The following is a 27,242-nucleotide window of genomic DNA, read 5'->3' on the forward strand; positions in this document are numbered from 1 at the left end:
AATGAGAAAATGAGAGCGCACCGGCGTTTTCGCGTGAGATGGGTGAGTGAGTATTGCGGTGAAGCAGCCGCAGCGGGTAGCTATACACTGTTCTCGATGGCACGCGCTTTACACATTTTCTTGTTTACATGGGACCTAGCTGCCGGAAAATGTATCGTACGATCACACTTTGGCGACATACTTAACGTTGGTGCCGAAAATCGTGTTTTCCGGGAATGTATGAACCAGTAAAAAAAACGAGCGTAACTCTATTGGGTCATTTTTGGTGTTCTCGATCGCGAACGTTGGCGCTGGGGAAACGTACATGATGGGATTGTATCGATAAGGTTCTACTGTATTAAATACTTTTTTTAATCTGTGTTCATTATATACATCTTCAAATGTACTATTGTTGCCAAATGAAACATGAACAGGGAAGTACAAAGCATAACATCATTTTAAAAAACCCCTACCAGGTTTGGGCATTGCAAACAGTCAAGTGCAGTGTACAGATCACGTGGTGGTAATTGTGTCTGCGAAGTATCAAACAGCTGCACCGCATCAGACTGGTTGAAATTTCGGACAAAATAAATGCCGGACCTTCCTATCGAGGGAGCCCTGCTTCTAGCCAGAGAGAAAAGGTCACGCCCACAAACACCTCTACGCAAGACGCACTGCTGGCAAGGTCGCCAATTACGGCACATGACCTCAGTATAATGCCAATGAAGAATGTACTATGCCACCACTGGGAGAGCATTGCACAGCAAAAAAGGAAGAGTTAAATAAAAAAGGGAGGTAGGGGTTGCAACTGAAGCGTGACGCAGTCCCTCGGCTATGGTAGGAGAGAAGGCAGGGAAGGAATGTCATTTGCGGATGCTAGTCAAGGCAGAGGAGAGAGCGTGACATTGGCAGTGAAGCCGACCTCCTGGCAGCGTAGCAATGCGACATTTCAACTCCTCCCATTTCCTTTAATCAAGAATCAACATGAAGACTTGTTGCCATAAAGCTCTCCCTAGACAGTGCCCTGCAACTTTTAGTTTGTAACCAAAATTTTCAATGGGGCCTGGTGAGGGTCTCGTAAGAGCAATAACTTGAGTGTGTGATTTTGCAGTGCTCCTTGCCCTGTTAGAAAAATGTAAGCCCCTTGTTAAGTGTACATATTCGAAACCATGTTGGCACTGCATGGAGCGGCAAACGAAGAATTAACCATAGTTAACCCTAACTTGCTCGGATTTAATTTGTCTACGACAGTACATACACGTGAATAACACAAGCAAGGGAAAGGTCGCAATGAAAACCAGGAAAAGCTTTATTCTTAACATTCCAGAGCAGACACAATTTTCTCCTTTTCTATGTGTACCTTTAATGCACTAACCCTATCAACTGAGGTCACTACTAAACAGCTCATGCTCAGTGATGCCAAAATGCATGTAATTCTGATCTCCAATATCACTTCATTCTATTCAGCTCAAACCATTGTTCCACTTCCGGTGTAGCACTTTGGCTAGTTGTCTGCCATCAAACTTCCTCTTTGCATGTCTGGCTGGCTCGAACAGCTGTTGCTCTGGCACCTGTAGGTTGTGCACGATGCGGAAGACACCGTCACGACTCAAGTGGGTGCCCGTGATTGCCTCCGTAGGTTCTCCATCCGGAAATGTTATGGGGCTCACTTTCACCAGGTGCTTCACTTGCCACAGCATCTTGCACATGAACGGTGTGTTCTTCACTATGGTTCTGCTGCCAAGCTTCACAGCAGGACAAATGCAACAAAATTTCAATTAGGTTTTGCTGCACGGAACATATCAGTTGCATGATTGAACACTTGGTAATAACATCTTCTACCCATGCAGGATCAAATAAAACGGCTAAACTTGAATGAGCACTACTAACAATTTCTTTTTGCTGCATTAGAATGAAGGTACGAACCCTCTAAACCCCTCCCCAAAATGCCAGCAAGCATCACAGCACCTTACATAATATAATACAAGACCTGTTTATACAACTAGTTTGTTTTCATGCATTTAACGTGCACCTGAATTTAAGTAAATGCTCATGTACTTGAGAGAACCACAGGGTGGTCAAAATCAATCCCGAGTTTCCCACCATGGCGTGCCTCATAATCCTATCACGATTTTTGCGCACTAAAGCCCAGAACTTATCTAATTTTGGATTTGGTACCCAAGAGCTGGCTACAGCTGCCGCACTCAAACACAACCAGAAAAACATGCGCAGAACATTCTGTTAATATTATTTTTATATATAAGAAACAGTGTCACGCCTATCCTTACGGCTACACACATCAGCAAATTTTGCACTGAGTCACGGTGTGACGATAATGTCCACTACAGCAAGTCCAGCCTTCTGACTGTTCAAACGAAGAAGAAAAAAAACCACTAAACTGAGGGGTTTTAACATCCAGAAACTGCACGGTTGGCCGTGAGAGACACCATAGTGAAGGGCTCCAAATTAATTTTGACCACATGAGGTTGTTTAACATGCCGAAAAATTGTGGTACACGAGCTTTTTTTGCGTTCTATATCCACCAAAATATGCCGTGGCCAGGATCAAACCCACAACCTCGTGCTCAGCAGCGCAAATACACTGAGCCATTGTGGCAAGTGTCAATTTATGTACATAAATTGCTTACTTAAACTAAGTATTTCTAAATGAAGCGCCAGGTTGAGACTCTGTGGCTCATCAATAATGATAATAAAAAACAATATCGCAATTCTATAAACTGCTATTGGGGTATCAGAATTACAATACTGTTATAGAATTGGGCAATGATTTGAATGATACCACTTGTTAGTGAGCATGGCCGCCATGAATGATGTAATAATTTTAAGCAAGTTGTAAACTAATACATCATATTTGTCTTCTTCAGGTTAGTTAATCTAACATACGCAGTATACACAAATCTAATTCTGCTTCCGACAGTCGAGAAAACAGCTTTCTTAACTGAAAGGGAATTCGTTCAGATTGGCTCACGCTTTTGTAATGAAAGCACTTCTGCGCTTTGCATATATTTGTGTAGTGAAATAGGAGTTACTTTTTATCTAAAGATTACTCCTAATCAACCTCCCATTAATTCAGGAAGGTATAGAGAGTACTCAAGTGCCGTGACTACATACTGGCAACACCATGGGTGAAGCTGTTGATTGCAATAAGCCATAAGGCTCTTTTACAGATGACTGCACCTCTTCACTACAGTCACATGTAAGAGGCAATACTTCAAGCATCTACAACTTGACGGCAGGTGTAGTTTGAACATATACACAGTGAAACAGCCACATTTATTTCAATGCTGATAGGGAATCTGCTCCACTGAGGAGGGCACACAATTCCTTGAGATTTCAAGTTACGATCACTTGATGAAGTAAAAGAAGCACGCAACAATGAAAAAAAAAAAATTGCCAGCCATTCGTGAGTAGAATGAAGCCACAAGGGAAATCTATTGAAGTTTCTCAGAAAGACAGCTTTACAGTTTAAGAAAAGTTCGTCCTGGTCTGGAGATCAGACTTGGAACCAACAACTTTCTAGGACGGTCACTCTACCATCTGAGGATGTTTCCTTTTCATGAAATTTCCTTAATGTTATGGATTCCCACTAAACTCAACTGCCATATTTATTGTGCTGTGCTTCGAGTTGAAAAATTCACCCTCTCCCTGTAATTTTATATTCCCCTGGTTAACTCTGATGGTAGAGTGACCACCCTGGAGAGGTGGTGGTTGTGGGTTCAATACTCAAACCAGGATAGATTTTTTTTTTTCAATTATGTATCTTTATTTCTGAGACCCGTATAGTTTACTGTGTAGCTTTGTGCTATGGTCAGGCAAGTGACAATTTCTTTTTTTTCCATTTTCATGAAACTTTCTCTACCTGAAGTACCAGGGGCCCAATTTTTGTTAGTTACTATCATATGAAGTCAACAGACAATGAAAGCAAGAAATGCACAGAGTAAATTTCTTTGTTCTTTGAGTTGAAGTCTAGAAATTATAACGTATAGGGAAATGAAAGTGAACGACAAAGCAACTTGCTCTCACCAATTGAGCTACCGCATCGCTGGTTGCCCATCTACTTTCTTAGGTATTTGTGTGTGTGTACTACAGCTAGCCTTGGGAGTGTTAACCAGTGCCACCACTCATGGCCATGAGCCAGCATCACCCGTCAACTCACAATAAGTATGGTGCAAGAGAGGAAAAGTGTGGACTGACAGCTGACCCCCACTTTGCACTTCCCTTCCCACAGACCCCCTTCTTTCTCAATGAAATACAGACTACACCTTGGCAGCATTGGAAATTTTTGGCAACTACTCTGCTGCCTCTGAGAAAGACTGAACAGTAGTGGTGGGTACGTGTGATACATTGTTTTTGTTGCTGTTGTGTTATATAGTAAAATGGCGCGGCGGTAGCTCAATTGGTGACAGCACCGCACGCATAATGCGACAAAGTAGGTTTGGTTCGCACCTGCAAGAAGTTGTTTTGTTTTGTCCACTTTCATTTTCCTTTACTTTATCACTTCTAGACATCAAAATAAGAAGATAAAAACAAAATTCAAGTAAATTAACTTATTCTTTCCTTGGTTTCACTGTCTGTTGGCTTCACACGATTGTCCCTCCAACTTGAAGATTTCTGCACAACTTGCTGCTGGAACGAGCACACAAGAAACTCACTGGCCTCCTGATGCGGGCCTTTTTGTCTTCTTTGGACTGATCCAGTTTGAGCAGCTTGAGAATGCCCCGCTCCCAGTGTGGTACGCCATGCAAGCTCATTACCCGCTCCACCAGGAACAGCTTGGGCACTTCCCAGTCTGCTGTGGCTGCCTTTTGCCTTGTCTCGAGAACTTCCTTGAAGATTTTCTCGGCGGTCCGTTCATAGCCATTGATAGGCCGCAACTGTGCCCGGGACATGCTGGTGCTGGCAGTATCACTGCTGCTGCTGCTGCTAGATGCCGCGAGAGCCACAGACCAGACCTATAAGATGTGCACAAAAACCTCTTTTATTTCTGGTGTTTTTCATTTACACTCTGTTCAGTGCAGAATACGCGCCTTTTCTTTTTATCCAAGTTAATTGAAATTCGCTCAGGGAGCCAAGGAGTGACCACAATAACATTATTTGCATTACTGAATGTGCAAATTACAAGAGATAGATGTATCATTGGTTGTGCAAGCACACTTGATTGACAGGCCTAGGCAGTGTTTTGTGGATGGCAGGGAATTGGATTGAAGTACGGATAGGTTTCCTCTATGGAACATTGGGATATGAGCACATATTCTTAAGTTTGTTTTGAGTCATGATTAATGTAAAATGCTTTTGTCAGGAATGAGCTTGCAATGCTGTGCATCATGACCAAAACGCTGGCAGCTGCAATGTCACAATGTGCTGGAAGGAGCCACTGTTGAGAACATGAAAAAGAAGCAGCTTAATCCTACAACATCCAATGTATTCTTTTTTTTTATTACACGTTCTTATACCTGCAAATTTTTATTAAAGCATGGGAGACTTAGCATTAAGCCCATAGCTATAGTGTTCTTTATACATTAGTGCGATACTTCAGTTAAGGGTAGTTGAGGAAACCAATGACTAATTCTTTCTAATCCCATCTGATTATTAACGAAATTAACATTTATATTTTTTTAAATTTTTGTACGTATCTACTCCGCGTAGCTAGCTATAAAGGTGAACGAGTTATAAGCTTCCTTCACGTGGAATAATGTTTCGGCCGTATGGAAGATTCAAGGAGTGGGAGAAACGAAGAGGGAAAGGTAGGGATGCTAATACGGGTGTCACACGGCGCACTTTCGATCGCGACCGGGATTGGCTCCTTTGCGCAAGCTACGGTAGGGAGCCAATCGCAGTTCGGGCTCGATCGCAATCGAAAGCGGCCGTGTGACTCCGGTATAACCAAGGCCTTGCCCGGCTGGCTACCCTACGCTTGGAGAGGGGTACGGGGCAAAGAGATTAGAAAAAGCGAACAGATAAAGATAAAAGATAAAGAGGCCGTCATGGTGAACACACTCGCAAACGAACGCAAATACTGAGGAAAGGACATGATTGGCAGCGACATTGTGAGGCGTTTCATCGTGCTCAATTGTTCGGGGCGACAGCGCAGCTTCATCGCAACAGATACAGGATGTAGAAGCAAGCCTGTGCAGTGCTTAACATTAAAACATTCCACTACTGAGCAGATGGCAATTACTCTGCCAACACCGAGCAATTAAGGCCACATTTGTCAATATAGCAACTAAACTATGTAGCATAAACTAATGTCGGTATCCACTGTCGATAGCAAAAATTTGCACATTTGCAAGCTACGCATTTACGGCTATGCGCAGCTTAGTAAGCCTACATAATTGCTTCACAGCGTCGAACAGAATGGTCGCTCCTCACGAAACTATGACTGTAGTTCGTACAACATAATCAATAATCCCTGCACACGTTACTTAGCGTGATTATCGTAGTTCATATCGCTTTTGCCCATTGGCGTTTAGCTCATTAGGGTGTAGCAATAGTGGATAAAGTGTTTCAATGTTGGATGATGCGAGTCAAACAATTCACAGATATAAGAATAATCTGATAGTTTTCTTTATGGTGAAGTAGAAACTAAGACCTTAGGACCAAACTGTGTGTTCTCACCTTAGATACGGACAGCAACGCTGGACGGAACAGCGTTAAGCTCATCTTTCCTTGTCCTACCCGCACTTGCACACAGCGAAAGAATGGTAAAGTAGATATCCTAGAACACGTCTACACCGTCGCTCATCGTCACATATTACCCCTAAACAATGGGAACACAACTAAAGAATATCAGTTCCAATCGGTCGCACGGTTTGTCGCGCACGCCGACGAAACGAGCAGGCATGCCAGCGCAATGTTGCCTATGTTGTAAAAAGCGCTAAAATTGGCGCAATGTGCCCAAGTGTTGGCTAAAAGTTGTTATCCATGGCTCTTGCACAGCCGTGGCTCTTGCAAAAACAAAAAAAAAGAGTTTATGAGGTGCAACGTATTTTGCTTGTCGTATGAAACGACCTAATTCTAGCTCTGCGTGTCGTTTCCCCTGCTTTAGTGTGTTGCTCGCACTTCGAAATTTATGCTTCAAAAAATAAAAAAAAAAACAAGTTCTTGGCCGTTGCTAACGTTCATTTTTGTCTTTCATTTTTTTTACGATTTTTTGTGCCACCTAGTGGCAAAGTCATCAAGCTTCGCCTCGCCCTCGCACACCTCCCGTGTTTCTGCTACACCCCGCGTTGTTGACAATCGACGGCGCGCAAGAGTTTTTGTTTTCGTGTTTGCATGTTGCCGTGTCCGGCAAAGCCATGAAGATTCGTTTACGTCGCTACTAGGTTGCACCAGGATCTTCTGAGCATGGCGAAAAACAGGATGGTTACGAAACACTGCCCCAAATGCGAACAACAGGTCAGCATTTCTCAAGTGTGCACAGCAACCCCACTTTTGCACTTCCCTTCCCAAATGCACCCTCTTTCTCAACGCTATACACAGTCTACACCTCGGCCAGTTTTGCTAATTTTTGGCAGATGCTTTTTGTTGCCTCTGAAAAGCAATCAATTGTAGCGGTGGCTACCTGTGTTACATTGTTTTTGTTGTTGTGTTATATGAACTTGTCATAGGCGCTGTCGTGTCTTTATCTCGTGACAGCGGAAGGGTCTGATTGCAATCTCGATCTATTATAAATATTCTGTGTTTAAATTTGCATGATTTGTAAGCGTCGTCCTCTTTTCGTTGCGTGCGTGTCTGTGTGCTGATTATTGGCAGGCGCATTTTGAAGCCGCATTATGAAACGTTTTTCGTTCAGTGTCGCAGCTGTTGGCTGAAGTCGCGCGTAGGGGTAGTTCGTCTCACGCAGAGGCGATTGGTTCGCCTGAATGGATGACCTTCGCATTATCTCCAGTTCTTTGATCGTAATGACGCATGTTTGCGCGGCGCACCCAGAGAGGAAGCTGGAACTCCCGAACAAGCTAATTAAGCACAAAAAATATGCGGGTCATCAGGCGTATTTAGTGTGCTCGTCCATCTTGGACAAATTATCAGCAGCGCCACACACCTCCCCACTGATGTGCAGGCGCAAAGGCTGCATCGCTTTGCGGGTTCGTGTAGATCGTGATGTGTTGTACGTTTGTTGGCGTTGCACGACGTTGAAATCAAAATTAAATCATGATTAAATTCTGGGGCTTTACCTGCTAAAACCAGAGGGACGCCGGGAAGTCCGTATTAATTTGGCTATTCAAGGATGTTTAACGTGCAGTGCACGGCACACGGGCGTTCTTGTATTTTGCCCCCATCGAAATTCGGCCGCCGCAGCCGGGATTTGATCCCGCGGTCGTATTTAGCAGCGCAACGCCGTAGCCACTAATTAAGTCACCACCTCGGGTGAGGCAAAAATTGACGATTGGCAAAATACGGGTCGGGCTGCCCCCCTGGAGAGATGCCTTCCGACTAAAAACTCTCGTCCAGCGACCCATTTTTATAGCTATTTCGACAGTGAAAGGCAAATGCCACCTGGTCTCAGAGAAATGAAAAAAAAAAAAAAAAAGAAATCGCTATGGTTTCCATAAACCGACTCCCGCCTTGCTTGGGATCGGATTTACATGGGAACAATACTTTCAGCGGAAAACAAACAGGTGGGGTTGACGACGTCAAACTGCCGAGTTCAAGTTCTCGGAAAAGGAGAGAAAAAAAAAAGGAGAAGCAAAGGCGAGATAGATACATTGTTGCTATGCAACAGACCAGAGCGCATTTCCTGCTGGCACTTTCCTTCTGACAAGCCTGAGCTTAGGAATGTAGTCTGTCGGAGAGAGTTTCGGCTGACAATCAGCTTCGGTGGGTGCCGCTGTGCTATAAACGGTGAAAGCGTTGCGTTACAGTGCCTAGAATACTATTATAGACACTGTAGTTACGTTGAGCCTGCGTTGAGTGGAGTGGCATGCGTGGGGTCTAGGAACTCGACGGCCAGCATATAAAGTCATGATCGAATTACCGTTAAACACCACCACGTATAACGCCAGGCGCTGTTCCGTCTCGGGTTTTCGAACATCGAATTTCGCTTCTCTTGCTGCATTCGCCACTGTACATTCGGGTAGGCGGGGAAAAAAAAATATATATATATATATATATATATATATAATACTAGTAGAGAAAACAAAAATTGTCCAGAAAGCAAATTGAAAAATGTCGTCATGGTAGTTCGATTGATAAGAGCTTCGCACATGACCTTGTGTGCCTTTTCTGTGGTCGTTTGTTCGCGCAGTTATAAAACTTTGCGTAATGCGGAGGCGGGGGTTCGTATCCCACCTACACCCAGTTGTTTTTTCATCCACTTTCATTTCCATTTATTTATGATTTCTTTCATTCATTTAAGAGCTGGAGATAATTTCCTCTATGCTGTCCTTGGAGTCATTGTTTGTTGGCTTTTTGTGATATGACATAATTTTCTATGACATAACATAATTTGACATATGACATAATTTTCTCATTGACACCATTCATCTAACTATATATATATATATATATATAGTTAGATGAATGCTGTCAATGCGAAAATTATAGAGCAACATGAAAAACTCCCGATACAACTTTCTGTTGCTCAATGCGTGCTACGTAAAAGTGTTTAATATATATATATATATATATATATATATATATATATATATATATATATATATATATATATATATATATTACGGGGTGTTTCAGCTAACTTTAGCCAGAGTTTAGATATGTGCCGATGCACTCTAAGACGCCGCGACCAAATGCATGTTGCTCACTTTTGTATGTAGTGTGTAATGCTATATTTTGTATTTTGCTTAAATAGATAATTAGTCAATATTAATTTACCAACTTCTGAAGCAACGAAGGTAGGCAAAAAAAATTCAATTAGAAAGTTGTAGCGCGCTTTGCAAAACGTCTGATTAGACAGTTTCTAACATTCTGTCTATTAAGTGTTAGTGTTTTCAGCTTACTGTAGATGCTCGCGAAATACAAAAAAAAATGCCATTTGACATATCCGCTTGCGCGCCGTGATTGCAGCGGCTCTCAAACTGTCCGCGTACAAACGAACACAGCATCTAGCAGGGCGTGCGGCGGTTCGTGATAGCGATAAGCAGAAGCAGCGGATACACACCCGGCTAAATGTTATGTTGGTTTGTACGCTGAGCGTTTGGGAGCAGTGCAATCACGACGCCCAAGCGGGCATGCCACGTGTTTTTTTTTTAATGTATTTCGCGGGCATCCCCAGTAAGCTGAAGAAGACTAATACTTACGATAGAAAGGAATGAACTGTTTATTCGGACGTGTTGCAAACCGCTCTGCAAATTACTAATTGCATGTTGTCTCCAAGCTTCGTTACTTCAAAAATGGGTAATGAATCTTGACTAATTATCTTATTAAGTAAAATACAAAATATAGCGTGACACACTACATACAAAAGGCAGCAACGCACATTTGGTCGCGTCGTCTTAGAGTGCATCGGCATATTCTTAAACTCTGGCTGAAGTCAGCTGAAACAATATATATATATATATATATATATATATCATGACCATATAAAGTCAACAGGCCATGATTATAAAAAATTGAGCCCCTCGGTTTCACTTCTCTCGTGTGTGTGTGTGTGTGTGTGTGTGTGTGTGTGTGTGAGAGAGAGAGAGAGAGAGAGAGAGAGAGAGAGAGAGAGAGAGAGAGAGAGAGGGAGAGAGAGAGAGATACGCATTTGAGCGGGAACGAAAAGAGGGGAGGAGGGGAATGTGTCCAGTGTGCCACCCCCTGGCTATGCCACTGTGTCTGTGTGCTTAAGAAGGTGCTTTCAATCGTATTGTATGCGATTAATTTATTTGGGCTGCCTCGAAATTGCCCTCCGCCGGGATACTTCACGTCCTAGGGGCTAAACTGCGTGAAGTATACCGTACCTCCTCACATAATGCAACTTCCAACACTCCAATCGTCTATTGCGACAGGCATATGGTGTCCGCTCAAAAGAAACGTGCAGAGATATGCTTGAGAACGAACGACATTAGCGCGAATATGTTTGCTGGACAAAGATAGCTTGATCCCTGAGCGAACACGGTTGCCTGTGGTTTGTTGACCAGTAGGATTCGATATTTTGACTGCTAGTGTCTTGTATATATAGTTAAATGCGTTCCATAATGGCGGATGGCCCTTAGTAAGCTTCACCGCAACATAGGTATGTATTGTGGTGAGATCATTTAGCCTGCGAAAATAAGAAATCACCGCCCGAGCACTTCGTACAGATAGTTAACCAGCGAAGCTGAAAGGCGCGGCCTCGGGGTTTATAACTCGGTTAATCCCGATGGTTCATTAAACGATCGCTTGGCAGGTTGCCGGATCCTCGATACGCAGTTGCTGCTTAAGCTCGGCTGCACGAGCCTCTTCATGTACCCGGGCTGCAGCATTGGCACGGCGTAGGCGAGCTCGTTCCCAGTTCTGCTTGCGGCGTTGCTCATCGAAAGCTGCCTACTCCTCAGGAGTACGTATGACGCGTGGCCTACCCATTTCGGAGCCGCAGAGAAACTGCTGCGCGCGCGCGCTCGGCTGCGACAGAGAGCAACGACGTCACTACTGGCGCAGCTAATCCAACACCACCCTTTGGAACGGGGCGGTGGGTTGCGCCACAAAGCTCTTGCTATTATATTGCGTAATGTCCTACCTAGGTTAAACAGTAAAAAAAGAAAAAAAAAAAACTCTAACTACCACACCCAAATTTTCTGATCCCCTATTTCAAATTGGGCTTTTGTACGTCCCCGTTTTTTTTTTGTCGTTTCCCTACTTTTCTTCCACCAATCCTCCAATCGCCTCTTACTAATCCCTATAGCGGACATGTTTACTTTTCCACTGCTCTCGCTGAACCCAAGGGCTTCAAGGAGGCCAATGGTGCCTAAATCGACCGCTGGGTAGACGTCTTCACATTCTAATAAAACATGCTCCACAGTCTTCCTAGCTTTACCGCAGCAAGCACATGCTTCTTCTTCCGTCCTATATCTCCCTTTATAGGTGCGTGTTCTAAGGCATCCCGATCTCGCTTCGAAAAGTAATGAGCTTCCCCTTGAGTTATCATAAATTGTTTCTTTCCTGATTTCGTTTTTTCCTCTTAAGTAGTTACTCATGGCAGGTTTCTTTTCCATTGCCGCCACCCATGAGATTAGTTCAGCCTTTCTGACTTTGCGCTTGACCTTCTTTGTTGCTGTGTTGCCCACCCTACAGGCCGCATACTTGCTGGTAAGCTTCCTGGGGCAGCGCCAGCGCCTCCCGGGGGCCGGCGCCGAAAGCAACCACGCTTTCGGTGGTCGGATTTATGGTGACGGCGTAGCGTGGTACATATGTCCTTTAATCAGGGCTGTGAATCGAGCCATAATACAACTGCTGTATTTAATGCAGGTTATGTAACCATTACTTTATTTCAATTAATATTAAATAATTGATTTATGGAACTGCCATTATCATACTGTGCTTGTAGCAATCAGTGGCAAAGTTTTCAAAATGTTAAAATGGCAAAACTGACCGTAATGACAAAATTGTCATGGTTCAGGACACACACACACATGTGTGTCTGTGTGTGTGTGGTGGTTGACTCTGGGTGGCTGAAAGGTGAAGCCGATTTAACCGTAATTACGAAATGAGTCATGTTTCTCAATATATATATATATATATATATTGGGCATGAACATTACATACAAGTCTACCTGCCGTCCGCACAATGTCTGCAGACAATCTGCAGACTGTAGTCTACAGAAAGGTCGAGTTACAGATAGGTGACAGGGGTGACCGGTGGGTGACTCGTGGGTGAATGAAACGTCAAACTCTTTTTTGTAAGGGACAGCAGAATGAGAGACATCAAGGGCAACAGAAAATTGAAAGTTAGAGATTGAAAAAAATCGGGCGAACCTATCTCTCGATGACTGTCGACGGTAATGCGTTTAGCATTGAGTCAATATAGCGACACAACGTATTGCCACTGTCGAAACGAGTAATGTATGAGGCATGTACTTCAGCGGGGCTCCTCTTTCGCGCTTCCCTAAGAACGCTCGGCGCCATCTAGCGGTATCGCCACGAAGCCTGCGCTTGGCCTCCGAGATGCGTGGCGCGCCGGTGCGTGAGATCGCTGAGAATTGTTCCCTCGCTTGCCGGTCACCCATTGGCCCATACTCAGCGACCCAATTTGCGAGAGATTCATTGAAAAGTGGCGCAGCTTGCTACATCGTCAGGTTTCTGTCCTTGAGGAATCCTTGGTACGTGGGTTCGATTCCGCCCAACATCGGATAAACTTAAAGGAGCAATTCGTTTTTGTCATTGAAGACTAGCACAGACCGATCGAGTGGCACATACACAGTGCTCCAAGTTGGCGTCAAAGAGTTTCATTTGTGAAGAAGAAGACGCGCCTCGCGGCACAGACACATCGCCAACGCGCGGCTCGGCTCCGCTCGCGCTGTTGATTACTGTCGCCTTTTTGGGACAGTGCTTCGGGCTGTCTCGCCGTTCCCGGTCGCTGCGCTTTTGCCTTAGGAGCCGCCAATAAACCTCTTCTCAATTGGTGGAGGTGCTGGGACTCAAACCCCGTCGCTTGTAACCCTGGAGCTGCGATCAAGAACGCTATCGCCCGCCATGACCGACAGCTCATCCCAAACGGCGCCGACGCCACAGTCCGTCACTTGCGCCGGCGTTGCACGACAACGCGACCCCAAGATCTTCAGCGGTGCAGACGACGAAGATGTAGAAGACTGGCTGGCGTCATATGAACGGGTGAGCGCGCACAACAAGTGGGATGATCCAGCGAAGTTAACCCACGTCATCTTTTATCTGGCTGGTGTTGCCCAACTCTGGTTTCACAACCACGAAAGTGACTTACCCACATGGTCAATCTTTAAGACAACCTTTACAGAAGTGTTCGGCCGACCCGCTGTTCGCAAACTGCGCGCTGAACAACGCTTGCGCGCCCGAGCACAGCAGACGGCAGAAACATTCACGAGCTACATTGAAGACGTCGTGGACCTGTGTAAACGAGTCAACGCGGCAATGCCCGAAGCTGAGCGAATTCACCATATACTGAAGGGCATCGATGACGGCGCTTTCCAGATGCTTCTAGCCAGGAATCCGCGCACTGTGTCCGAAGTCGTCAGCCTATGCCAAAGTTATGATGAGTTACGCAAGCAACGCGCTTCGACTCGGCGTGCTCTGGGCAGCGACGACTTGGTGGCAAGCCTTGACAGCATGTACGACCCATGCTCATTACTTCAACGGGTCAAGGACTTCGTGCGTGAGGAAGTTGCCCGCCAACTTTCTTTAGTCCCCTTCACTCAGGAGCCCACCTCCAGTCTTCCAAACACGCTCCGCACTCTCATCTCCGAAGAGGTCGCTCAAGTTGTCCCTTCCGCACACCATCAGCCGCCTGCAGCCACGAATCTCAACTCTGCTCTGGCAGTGCAGCCTGTCGCGACTCCTCGCACCTATGCGCAGCCAGTCCTGCCTGTGGCTGCGCCTCTTACGTACGCGCAGGCAGTACGCAGGCCTCCGCCTGGGTCTTTCGCGACCCATTCCCAACCGGTGCCACCGGAAGCCCATGCTGCATCTTGGACCGCACCGAGAGCTAATCCTTGGAGGACGCCTGATAATCGTCCCATCTGCTATTCTTGCTGTACTCCTGGACACGTCGCCCGATATTGCCGACGTCGGCCTCAAGCGTTCGGCGACGCCTCTCGGCCCTTCCAGTACGGCAGCCAGCCCTTTCGCCAAAACGCCACTCCTTCCCACCAACCGTATGCTCGTGCTGACCTTCCAGAATTTCCTTCGCGTCGCTCGCCATCCCCTCGCCGACGCTCGCTCTCCCCAATGCGTCGGCGACCCGCACCACCTGACCAGGAAAACTGAACGTCGCAGTTCACGAGGCAAGAACTGCGCCCCATTCGAACTGTCCAAGTCCTCGCGCCTGTCCTGCTAACGTGGTCGAAATTAGTGTAGAAGGTGTTCCTGCATTCGCTCTTGTGGATACCGGCGCAGCCGTTTCTGTGATAGCCGCCAAACTGTGCCGTTCGCTGCGCAAGGTGACCACGCCGCTTTCTGGACTGTCGCTTCGTACGGCAAGCGCTCAGCACGTCACTCCGCACGCAGCCTGTACTGTACGTGTGCTTATTCACGGCATTGTTTACATAGTCGAGTGCATTGTTCTTCCCACCTGCTCGCATGACGTCATCCTCGGATGGGACTTCTTATCCCGTCATAAAGCCGTGATCGACTGCGCACGCGCCGAAGTTGAATTTTTTCCTTGTGACGCACCCTCGCACGAAGATTGTGACCGCCCTTCTAAACTTACCGTGCGCGAGGACACAGATATTCCACCTGGCTCCTTCGCTCTCGTACCCGTCTCTTGCGATGCCATCACTGATGCAACGGTCCTCTTCACACCTTCCGACGTCTTCATGAGCCGTAAATCTCTCCGACTACCCTTCGCAACACTTGACATGGCTGGCGGCTGTAGCAATATATACTTCTGCAATCCCCTCTGTGCGCCGATTACATTGCTCGTTGGTGAATGCCTTGGCATCGTGGAACTCCTCGACTCTTCGTCTTTGGTTGACGTCCCCGGAGACTCTTTTGATGTCGACTCCGGCCAGTCGTCTTCGATTTCCGCGCTTGAAGAGACTTCCAAGGATGCATTCTCGAGTGCCATCGCCGATACCCTCACACCTGCCGAACGCGCCGACCTTCTTGATCTCCTGCACCACTTTAGAAGTTCATTCGACGTTTCACAACCTCACTTGGGCCGCACGTCGGAAGTGCAGCACTACATTGACACCGGTTCACATCAGCCGTTACGTCAACGACCCTACCGCGTCTCGGCCGAAGAGCGTCGTGTCATTACCACCCAAGTCGAAGATATGCTGCGCCGTGACGTTATTCAACCTTCGCACAGTCCCTGGGCGTCGCCTGTCGTTCTCGTTCGCAAGAAGGACGGGTCTATTCGCTTTTGCGTCGACTACCGTCGGCTAAATAAGGTAACGCGCAAAGACGTCTATCCTTTGCCGCGCATCGACGACGCCCTCGACAGTCTTCAGGGAGCAGAATTCTTCTCGTCCCTTGACTTGCGTTCGGGGTACTGGCAGGTACCGATGGCTGCAGCCGATCGCCAGAAAACCGCATTCATTACGCCTGACGGCTTATATGAATTTAACGTAATGCCGTTCGGGCTTTGTAACGCCCCTGCCACCTTTGAACGACTCATGGACAACACGCTGCGTGGCCTCAAGTGGTCCATATGTCTGTGTTACCTCGACGATGTCGTGGTTTTCTCGCCTGATTTTCCGACTCACCTGCTCCGCCTCAGACTTGTTTTGACCTGTCTAACGAACGCTGGCCTCCAACTCAACCTCAAGAAGTGCCGCTTCGCCGCGCGAGAGCTCACCATTTTAGGCCACGTTGTGTCCAAGCACGGCGTTCTACCCGATCCTGCAAAACTTCGAGCAGTCGCTGAGTTTCCGAAGCCTCAGACCATCAAAGAACTTCGGAGCTTTGTGGGCCTATGCTCATATTTCCGGCGCTTTGTTCGGAATTTCGCATCGATCATGGCGCCATTGACTCAGCTTCTGCGCGGTGACACCACCCTCTCCTCCTGGTCCCCTGCATGTGACTCCGCCTTCGCTACGCTGCGTCGTCTTCTCACCTCCCCACCTATTCTTCGCCATTTCGACCCGTCGGCTGCAACTGAGGTACACACAGATGCCAGCGGGGTCGGTCTCGGCGCCGTCCTCGCCCAACGAAAGCCAGGCTACCCCGAATACGTAGTCGCCTATGCGAGTCGCACGCTGACGAAGCCTGAGGCCAATTACAGCGTGACCGAAAAAGAGTGCTTGGCCTTAGTATGGGCACTTGGCAAGTTCCGACCATACCTGTACGGGCGCCCATTCGACTTGGTCACAGATCACCACGCGCTTTGTTGGCTTGCCAACTTGAAAGATCCCACTGGCCGCCTAGCCCGTTGGGCATTACGCATCCAGGAGTACGATATTCGCGTCGTATACCGCAGTGGGCGAACACACTCCGACGCCGACGCTCTGTCTCGTTCACCTTTACCTCCAGACTCGGCCTGCGGAACAACTTCCGCACACTCCATCTCATCTCTCGACATGGACTCCTTTGCCACCGCACAACGTCGTGACCCGTGGATCGCTTCTCTTTTCGACTATCTTTCTGGATCATCGACCATGCCTGTATCCCGAACCCTCCGACGCCAAGCAGTTCATTTTGCCATTCGTGACCAGCTGCTCCACCGACGCAATTACTCTCCTGAAGGCCGTCGGTGGCTCCTGGTGATTCCCCGCAGCTTAAGGTCACAAATATGTGCCGCTTTCCACAACGATCCACAGTGTGGCCACGCCGGAGTCTTCAAGACGTACGAACGAATTCGCCACCGCTACTACTGGCGCGGCATGTACAATTTTGTACAAAAGTTTGTTCGGTGCTGTCTTGACTGTCAACGCCGCAAATCGCCGCCTTTACGCCCGTCTGGTGCCTTGCAGCCGCTCCCGTGCCCTGCCACACCCTTCGATCGCGTCGGCATCGACCTATACGGCCCGCTTCCTATGACGCCAGACGGCAATCGGTGGATCGTAGTTGCTGTCGACCACTTGACACGCTACGCCGAAACTGCTGCTTTACCAAGTGCTACGGCACGGGATGTAGCCTTTTTCGTTCTACATCGCTTCGTGCTTCGACACGGCGCACCTCGAGAACTCCTCAGTGATCGAGGTCGCGCCTTCCTCTCCGAAGTCGTCAAAAGTTTGCTCTCGGAATGCCGCATTATTCATCGGACAAGCACGGCATACCACCCCCAGACTAACGGACTCACAGAGCGATTTAACCGCACACTTGGTGACATGCTGTCGATGTACGTGGCATCTGATCATGGTAACTGGGACCGCATCCTTCCATTCATCACGTTCGCGTACAACACCGCGATCCAGGCCACTACGGGATTTTCACCTTTCTTCCTCCTGTATGGCCGCCAGCCTACACATACCATCGACACGCTCCTTCCATACCGTTCTGACGCCTCCGAGTGTCTACCTGTGTCCGACATCGCCCGACAGGCCGAAGAATGCCGCCAGCTAGCGCGCTCCTTTACGGCCGAGCAACAGCAGCGCCAGAAAGAAAACCGCACCGACACGCTTCCGAACACCACCTACGCTCCAGGCGTTCTTGTGTGGTTGTCTGTGCCTTTCCAGACTCCGGGGCTTTCCTCGAAACTCGTCCCAAAATTCGAAGGGCCTTACCGAGTCTTGGAGCAAACATCTCCGGTGAATTTTCTAGTTGAGCCACTGTCACCACCTGAAGACTTGCGTCGGCGTGGACGTGACATTGTCCACGTCTCGCGTCTGAAGCCCTACCACGACCCTCTGCCTCCCGATTCTTAAGGCGCCAGGATGGCTCTTTTTGTCCGGGGGGGAGATTGTGAAGAAGAAGACGCGCCTCGCGGCACAGACACATCGCCAACGCGCGGCTCGGCTCCGCTCGCGCTGTTGATTACTGTCGCCTTTTTGGGACAGTGCTTCGGGCTCTTCTCACATTGAACAACGGCACGTACTCAGTCCCGCATGCAGTACAGTAACCAATGTCGGCTTGAAAGAGGTTCGTTGAAGAGCGGCATGTATCTAATCTACATATTACCGTGTATAATCTACATATTACCATATACTCAATGACCCAAGTTGATCCGATGGTTGGTTTCGAACCCTGTTCCCGTGACCCTGATGGGCGAAATACTGGTTAGGGACATACATACATAGCCCCCGGAAAGTGTGTGCAGTATCGTACGATTGCTAACAGCATTAAACCATCGGCATCAAAAGCAGCTGAGTGTGGAGAAAGAATTGAACTGGACAGAACGGGACCATAGCGTGCATTGAGAAGGAGTGTTGAGCCACAGAGAAGTGAAGATGTCAGTAAAGCCTGTTTCACATGCAAGCGAAAATGCTCGCGAATCCTGCCGCCGCGCCGCAGAAATCTGTTTCGAGCGGCGGCGGCGGCGGCACTAGCGGCGGGAGCGGCGAGGTTCGGTCTAGTTGGAATTTCATCGCAGCGGCAGAGCGGCAGCACCGCTTCCGAACGGCCCGCCTCGACACGTGACCAGTGGAGGACTGGTGCGGGAAAGACTGCGCATAGGACGATGTTTATTTACTTGCTATACGTGGTACGGGCAACATGCCTAGGGAACTTTTCAACGAATTGCTAAGCGCAGGATATGTATTTATAAAATAAAGATTTGAGAGGCAGGGACAAAGCAATGCTTATGTTGGTAGTCGCAAACTACCGAAACTGGCTGAAAGTCGCCTGTTTTTTGCCAGCAACATTGATATTCCCAGCGGCGGAAAACGCGCGGCGGCAATGCATGTGAAACGAAACCTCGCGAAAAGCTTCGCAGCGCCGCGCCGCTGTTCGCTCCATTCGCTCAATCGCTTGCATGTGAAACAGGCTTAACAGGAAATTGAAGAAGTCGGCTACACATAAGTTAAGGATTTGGCATTGTGGTGGGTCGCTACACAGCTTCAGTGCGTTCGCATTAATGTCGGTACTCGTCGTGAGATGGGGCGCGGGATCGAATCCCAGCCGCGGCGGCCACATTTCGATGGGGGCGGAATGCAAAAAAAAAAACAAAAAAAAAACGCGCACGTACCGTGCATTGGGTGAACGTTAATAAAACCCAGGTGACCAAAATCCGGAGTCTCGCACTACGGCGTGCGTCATAATCATATCGTGGTTTTGGTACGTAAAACATCAGAATTTAATTTTTTTTTTATCGTGAGATTGGTTCTGGCGGACTTCGTTTACTTAAATAAATGCTGCAACCTTTGAGCACATTGAACGTCAACAAAAACAAGGCGGGATTCTTATATCGTTTATAGTTTTTTTTTTTTCTTGCTGGAAGATGTGGAACGGGGTGGCAAAGGATGTGACGGGACAGAAATATCAGTCCGGGTCGATATTCGCGGTGCGCCACGGCTGTTGGTGGCACCTGTTGCGGCTCCATTTTAGATTATTTGACGTGTTGCCTGGAGGCCGCTCGGGCGGGTGTGTTACACGAACTCCGTGAGAAAGAAAAAAAAAATCTGAGGGTCGACCAAAAATCATAGGCAGCGTGTTAAAATCGCAACCAATTAGTCAAGAACGATATCCTGTACTCGACTTTGTCGCTTTATCATGACCTAATTTTGGCGCACGCAGAAAGCCTAACAATAAACATTTTGTCTAGCGAGCATCCGGGCTCGTGTTTCTTCTTGTGCGTATTTATCTGGTGATATTCCATATCGCGCCCTAACTTACAAGGACGTTAACATGGGAGTGCTACTGTGCTAAACTGCACCAGTAAGTCATTCTTTTGCAATAGCAAAGTGGTCCCTCTTTGCCTTGAGCCAAAGCTCGCTACGTCAGAAAAAGACGCAAGACCACTCAGATCTAGCGCAATGACGCAGTTTAAATGACGCAAAGCTTGTTTTGGTTTCCGTGAGCCAGCAGCAGTATGGATGTCCGCACGCCAAGTTTCATCCTAGACGCCAGCGCTCGTTTCTCCCCTGGCGGAACGATTTCCCCTCCAACGGCAAAGGCAGCCACTACCTATTATAGTACTTTCAAATGTTCTCAAGCAGACACCCAAGGCGGTAAAGCCTCACCACTTAATCAGAACCGCAGCGCAGCTGGGACTTTAAAATTTCGTTTGCAGCTCGCTTCGGTGCTTCCGAAGCAGCCGCTGTGTCCACGTGATCCCTCATGGCACGTCACGCCGACGGTGGCGCCAGCTTTTCCAGTGGTGGAGCTCGCCCCCAATAGAGCGGAGCGCTGATGGCGAGAGCTGATCGTGAATATGGCGTCGTTGGGGTTACCACGCGTATGATTCTGCTATACCGCGAACAAAAATGTCTTCAAATGTCTGGCAACCATTTAGGGCTTATTCCCAAAGCGTCAACGCGCAGACGAGCCCCGAAAGTATTTCACTGCACCGAAAGAAAGGAGGCTGCCTTGTCGAGGCTAGCTGCCATGACCTCGTGCTCCCTCCTAGCCGCTTCCCTCTCTCCACGTGTAGGGCAGCCAACCGGGCGTCGAGACCGTGGTTAACCTTACTGCCATTCCTTCTTGTTCTTCTCTCTGGTGTTTTCCCTTCGAAGCGTACCGGCGAGCGACAAGCGTGCCGTATATTCCTACACAACTCAGAAGATACACGTCGGCGGCACTCGTGTTCGGGGGTGGAGTGGTGCTGCCGCGCTCGCATTGTGGTCATCCCAAGTGACGCGCCTGCGCAGGTGCCCGTGGCGTGCAAGAGCTGCCCGTGCGGCCACGAGTTCTTCGCGAACCGCAAGTCGCGCGGCGTGTCCGAGCAGAGCAGCCAGCGGCCCCGGCGACGCACCGAGCGGGTGCGCAAGGAGCGCCAGAGCTACCTGACCGCGCTGGTGCTCGAGCAGCGCGCCGCCGCAGCCCGGGCCAAGCGGGCGCGACGCAACGGCAGCCGACGCGGACGGCCGCCCGCCAACCGCAGCTCGTCGCACGACTCCGGCGACGAGGCGCGCAAGCTGAACCGGCCGAGGTGCGGGCCCGCCAAGCCGGCCAAGCCCATCGGTGAGTGTCCGGCGAGGGTCGCCTCGAAACAGATGAATTGCGGGGCTTCACGTCCCGCCACGCTACGCTCGGGCTGTGAACAAGCACGTGTCACCGCGATGACCGATGGCGTCACCACTGGCATGGCGCTCTTTGGCCATGCCTGGCCCTTGTGCCACTGAACATTCATTCAGATGATGTCATCGCGATGTCACCGTTCCATTGCAGCGAAATGGATACATATATATATATATATATATATATATATATATATATATATATATATATATATATATATATATATATATATATATATGACACATGTGCTTGCCTGTCTTTATCAGGCGACCACGTTTCACCGCCTAACAAATGTTATCCCGCAGCGCAGGACGCGCCTGCGTGTATCGGAAGTTTCTGGAATGTTATCGATGGTTCCATCCGCTGTCTATGACCGAATGTTGTGTAATCTGATTGCATGTGTGCGCGACGCGAATAACGTAGAACTTTGTGGAAGGCACGCGGGTCCCAGCGATTACTCTGGAACATTCGACGACTGATGTATAAAAGCCGACGCGCTTGACCCGCTGATCAGATTTTCGGCGATCGCCGACTGTGTTCGCCGCTTTCGTTGAGCCTTAAGTGTAGCCTGCTTTTGAGGGCACAATTTGCCCAATAAAACGCTAGTTTCGTCAATCACAGTTTTGGTGCCTTCTTCACCGTCACTACTACGTGACAGTGTGTGTGTGTGCGTGTGCGTGTGTGTGTGTGTGTGCGTGTGTGTGTGTGCGTGTGTGTGTGTGCGTGTGTGTGTGTGTGCGTGCGCCCCCACTGCAGAATGCTAGCTCTACGCAAAACTTGAGCTTGAACGAGCCTTATAAGGAGCAGATATACAATGACGTAAGAGCGCGTGTTGGCAGCCGGAAGTAATGTTTAGGTACGCAGAGGTAGGGCTTAGAGATCGAGGAAGGAGAGTAGGATATGGTGCCTGAGCAATGTTGTGAAGGTTTGTGCCTTCAAAGTTCTTTTTTGCAATAATACGTCACTATACCCAATTAGACTAGTAAGTCGCCTGGATGTCCCATGATTACGGAAGGCGCGGCGTCCCTGCTGCTGCTGCAGCCTTTTTTGTCGTTCTCTCATGTCGTTCGCGTTCGGCTCTTTATTATTCTCGGTGATTTCCCATTCGTGCAGAACCTGAAATGCCAGACGAGGAAGAAGAAGACGTGTTCGCTAGCTGCACCCAGGAACGTCTCGAGCTGTACGCCACCATCCTGGCCGACATCAACCGCAAGCTCAACTCGCAGCTCTTCCATCAGCAGCTATTATGATGGCCGGGAACCGCAGGACTTTCGCTGCTTACCCTTACCTTTCTTGGCTGTTCGACACCGCCGTGTTGTTTCCGTGCCGTTCAGTAGTCTGCGCCGCAGCGACCCGGTGGCGTCAGCACGTGGTGGGCGGGCCGCCCACCTTTGGTTGTTGCCGCACTTTGGCCGGAGTGACGCACGCAGTGGTGCGCTGTAAAATGCTGCGCGCGTTATAAATAATCGTATGATTTGGGTCCGGGGAGGGTGAGGTCCGCGACGGTGCCGCGAATCCCATACTTCCGAGTCACCGTTATACCGTGGACCACGGCCAAAGAAAGCTATACGAGGCGCGCTGGTGAGCGTAGTTGACCTCAAAATCAGCACCGTCCTAAAGATTCGCGACAGCCTCGGACGGGACCACGGCCCAGATAATGTAACGGTTCTATGGCAGCCCTTTTTCGTGTTTCGTCAGAGGTCCGAGCGGTGCACCACCTACGTTATCAAAACCAGTCGGTCGCGACCAGTGAATGATAGGAACAGATTCAGCCAAAGGGGAACCCTTAACATTATACCTACCCAGGACCAGCTCCGCCTCGCCGCCATATTGGGTTGAAAAGGAGAGGGTATGCAGATTCTGTTAACTCAGTTGTTCGGCTCAAAATGAGCCGTTGAGTGTATGTAATGTAGGATGAGAAAGCCTGTTGACGACGTACGGGCAGCCATCAGTAACGATATATTTCGCTTTCAACAACTGCAACGTCACGAACGTCCCGCAATGTCGGGTCAAATTGCCGATGCCTGTCACCACCGTTTACGAAGAGACTGTATTGAGGTTGCTCATGACTGATGTCGCTCCAAGTGCAAACTTTTGTGAACAAATTACATGGGCGGACGAGCAGCGGCCATGGGATTCTTGTTACGGAATGCGGTGCTCCTAATTGGGATGCGTTGCCACCGTGAGCACATTTTGTATTCGTCGTTATTGTTGGTGAACGCTTGTGAACGTGGGCTAGCGCGCCGAGTCGATGTGCTGTACGTGGGTGCGTTCGAATCTGTAAGTGGATGCACGATGTGTCTAAACGGTGTGGTTCGGTGACGCCTCTGTGAACGTCGCAGCTTCTTTGGCGTTCTTTTGCATGGTCGCCCTGATGCTATTTTTTCACGTCATATTTTTCACGTCAGTGCATTGTCTACGTTTTGTTATCTCACCCTGGTCCCATTTTAGGGTTACGTAAATTGTTGCAGCCAATATTTTGAGCTTTCTCTTTCTTTTTTTTGTGTGTGTAATTTAGCTACTTGGTACTTCAAACGGCTTTTTGTCAAGCATGAGCGGTTTGATTTGCCAAACATTCTGCTGCTGTTTTCTGTACGCCTAATTAACCAAGCACTAGTCGTGATTATCGGCACTCTGTTATCAGGTCTGTACTTAATATTGCCGCCTTTAGGAAAATTCCAGCAGAAGAATGATGAATGGGCTCTGTAGCCTTGCATATTGCCATAGTCGTTTGGATAAACTGAAGAAACACTATAGCTACATGTCCTTGAGCTGGAAGTGCGGAAACAGTGTGCAAACCTACGTTCACTACTGTCAAACGGGAAAACAAGGTGTATGAGATGACATCTGGGGTAACAAATTGACGTGCTTGCTTCCATCGCATAGCCTCCGAGATGGGGCGACGCGCACGGTCGCGACCCGCCCGATATCGGAGACCATGTTTGGCTTCTGACCCAACTTACCCGCCCGCGAGCCTTATCACTGATATTGCGCACTTTCTGTTGTAGCTTAGGCCAGATTAGCTGGGATGGAAGACGCTGCTGCCTTTCCTCCGAAAATACTAATAATAATTAAACAATCGAGGACCAGACTGGTTGAGGAGCAGTGGCGTCTATATACACTGATCTTCCGCCGTCACGGATAGACAAATGTACAAAACAAAGCGAGGCATTGTTAAACGTTGGGGTCGTTTGCTGCAGTCACAGTTTGAAATGCATGTTAGCCTTCGTTCTTTTTGTTATAATTCTTTTTGAATACCATGGCTTCAGAAACTTCCTTGCAATATCCTGGGTGGGAAACGTTAGGGATTTTCATCAATTTTGATGACTGTTTTATATAAAAAGATGGTGGCGGGACGTCAGTGATAGACTCGAGCCAATGTGTGCACGAAAAGCTAAATGAACCGAATGGCACTTATGCCAGGTCTCAGTGTGTTCCGTGCACTGCTGTGGAAGCTGCCGGTCTAGTCGGTGCGGAGTAGTCGGTGCGGAGGCCGAGCCCCAAGTGACGCAGCCGCTGTTGTGAGCGTTCTCACAAATACTCTCTATGAGTTCCATTCGGAATGCATCATGTGTATGCGGAGTCGTAGTTATCGCAAGTTGAAATCAATTTGTCGATCTGGCTTCAAGCAGCAGTGAAGTTCGGTTTGGCTTGGTTTATTTATTCTAATGGCGTGTATGCCGTAAAATAGTTTACGCCCTTAAAAGTGAATGAGGGTGTAAATATGTCCAACTAGCACTTTCACACAAAAGGGGTGTAACGGTGAGTTAGGCAGATTTACACCCTTATTCACATGTAAGGGTGTAAATCTGCCTATAACACACCGCTGCACCCTTTTTGCGTAAAGGTGCTAGTCGGGCAAACTTACACCCTTACTCACATTTAAGGGTGTAAATTAATTTACAATGTACCCACTATGGGGGATTGACCAAGGCTCGGATGGAATTAAAGCCGTTTAAGTCTGAGGCTGGCGCTTCGTTTCTTTTAAACAGCGCCCAGCTTCCACAGCGGTGAACGGCACTAGCCAAATGCTGCAAAGTGTACGAATGTAAAGTGTATGAGTCTGAAGCGGCACACTGTGCAATACAGGGGTGGTTATTACGATTCTGTTCCTTCGAGCGGGATGTACAGCGTTCAGTGGGAGCGGATGACCGGGACTGGACGTCACACTCTCCGTGCTTAACTGTTTTGTAATCTGCGCGTTGGAGAAGGATTGTGAGAGTCTGTTGCTTGCTTGGACACCTCGGATCGTGGTATAAAATTGAACCGCTCTGGAGAGGAACAGCCTCGTAGTACGGCCCCATGTTTCGTCGCCTTGTTGTCTAGGAGCCGCACTTTTTCCCTCGCGGGAAGTCTTTTTTATTTCCCTCTCTGTATCTACCGTGCACGACCCTTTCCCTCAGTGATGAGGCTGGCCGGGACGCAGACTTGTGGCCACTTGCAGGTAATTAACCAGTAGAGCACACTCAAATACATGTGCAGTGAAGTAAAGATATTGGGTATAATAGAGTGATAATAGAGCCTCTCTGGAACGGCATTAGTTTACGAAATACCAGAACACCGAACAGACACGTGCGCAGCGGTAGCGCCGGTGTCGCCATCTTGTGGCTGACGTCACAGAAATATAATTGCAGTAGTACCTATTCGCTGGTGCGAAGGCTTTGGTAGCAGCAATCATTAGCCTATAGTGGATATCTTTTTCTAAAAAAAAAAAAAAAAAAAAAAACTTTCTGCGAGAACCATGACGAAGCAGAAAAACATGAGAGCATCACCAGGTGGCGCTACCAGCTCTGTTGGTGTAAGGAGCCTTACGCTGGTGCCGTCGACGTCTGTGGTATTCTCGTATTGCCGACAGGCTAGCATCTAACCACGCCGAACAGAGAGGAAGTCCTGCGCTGGTGTTGTACTTTTCTCCCATTCTGTGCTTGTATGTGCTCAATGCTGGTCGCATTCCTGCGACATACCATTTGACAGAACTGTCCACTTTGCTGCGTGTGGCCAAGAGGGGGTGTTTGACTTGATCGAACATTAAACGCTGACTGGTGACACCTGTAATTGCGTGCATTCCTCGACAACTCTCGGTTGGCCTTTTTGGCTAGTCCTGCAGCTCCTAGCGCCTTGCAACTCTGCGATATAACCTGTCTATAGGTGTTGGCGCCGTATAGCGGCTTCGATTGGGTACCGTACTTTCGAAATTATGTCTCGCTTTTTGCTAAAATTGTAGAGGCGCTGCTTTTGCTAGCCGCACCATCGACAATGAATGATTAATGACACTAGAAAAAGAAGTCAAATTTTTACTGGCCGGTTCGTTGAAAACATTGTTTGCATTTCTTCGGCAGAACGTCCAAGGCAAAAATTAAGGTCCTTAAATTTTGATCCACAGTCGCGATGCGGCTGACGTTACTGACGTCACGCATTTCTGCCGTTCTAGTTTTGTGCAGAAGAGATTCCGGAAAGTGGCTGACTTAAGTGTGTGCTTTCTTTATAATGCACTGCTGCTATCCCCCTCTATCGTTAAGGAAATGTCCGTGGGCAGACGCTGTCGAAATCTATGACGTCAGTGGATGCGTGAATTTAAAG

At 48.3% G+C, this 27,242-nt stretch overlaps 2 protein-coding genes across 2 annotated transcripts; one reads left to right on the forward strand and one right to left on the reverse strand.

The window, feature by feature from the left end:
- Window positions 1-1,264: 1,264 nt before the first annotated feature.
- Window positions 1,265-6,828, reverse strand: mRpL30 (mitochondrial ribosomal protein L30). The gene is made up of 3 exons (XM_050184066.3): window positions 6,615-6,828; window positions 4,652-4,951; window positions 1,265-1,724 (listed from the first exon to the last, which is right to left on the reverse strand). The coding sequence occupies exons 1-3, from the start codon at window positions 6,657-6,659 to the stop codon at window positions 1,443-1,445; spliced, it is 627 nt and encodes a 208-aa protein (XP_050040023.1). The 5' UTR covers window positions 6,660-6,828; the 3' UTR covers window positions 1,265-1,442.
- A 138-nt stretch (window positions 6,829-6,966) lies between these two features.
- LOC126536985 (uncharacterized) lies at window positions 6,967-26,708 on the forward strand. The gene is made up of 3 exons (XM_050184067.3): window positions 6,967-7,394; window positions 21,293-21,605; window positions 22,776-26,708. Exons 1-3 carry the CDS (start codon window positions 7,344-7,346, stop codon window positions 22,910-22,912), a joined length of 501 nt encoding a protein of 166 aa, XP_050040024.1. The 5' UTR covers window positions 6,967-7,343; the 3' UTR covers window positions 22,913-26,708.
- The last annotated feature ends 534 nt before the right edge of the window (window positions 26,709-27,242 follow it).

Source organism: Dermacentor andersoni, chromosome 4, assembly GCF_023375885.2.
Source record: "Dermacentor andersoni chromosome 4, qqDerAnde1_hic_scaffold, whole genome shotgun sequence".
Classification (NCBI taxonomy): Eukaryota; Metazoa; Arthropoda; class Arachnida; order Ixodida; family Ixodidae; genus Dermacentor; species Dermacentor andersoni.

What these genes read in the sequence shown, in the direction of transcription:
- LOC126536985 (XM_050184067.3), top strand. Translation starts at nt 7,344, where the DNA reads ATGGCGAAAAACAGGATGGTTACGAAACACTGCCCCAAATGCGAACAA. An exon ending in GCCCCAAATGCGAACAACAG is followed by an intron (nt 7,395 to 21,292) that starts GTCAGCATTTCT and finishes GCGCCTGCGCAG; the next exon opens with GTGCCCGTGGCGTGCAAGAG. An exon ending in CAAGCCGGCCAAGCCCATCG is followed by an intron (nt 21,606 to 22,775) that starts GTGAGTGTCCGG and finishes CCATTCGTGCAG; the next exon opens with AACCTGAAATGCCAGACGAG.
- mRpL30 (XM_050184066.3), bottom strand. Translation starts at nt 6,659, where the DNA reads ATGAGCTTAACGCTGTTCCGTCCAGCGTTGCTGTCCGTATCTAAG. An exon ending in CGTTGCTGTCCGTATCTAAG is followed by an intron (nt 4,952 to 6,614) that starts GTGAGAACACAC and finishes CACATCTTATAG; the next exon opens with GTCTGGTCTGTGGCTCTCGC. An exon ending in AGGCCCGCATCAGGAGGCCA is followed by an intron (nt 1,725 to 4,651) that starts GTGAGTTTCTTG and finishes CCTGCTGTGAAG; the next exon opens with CTTGGCAGCAGAACCATAGT.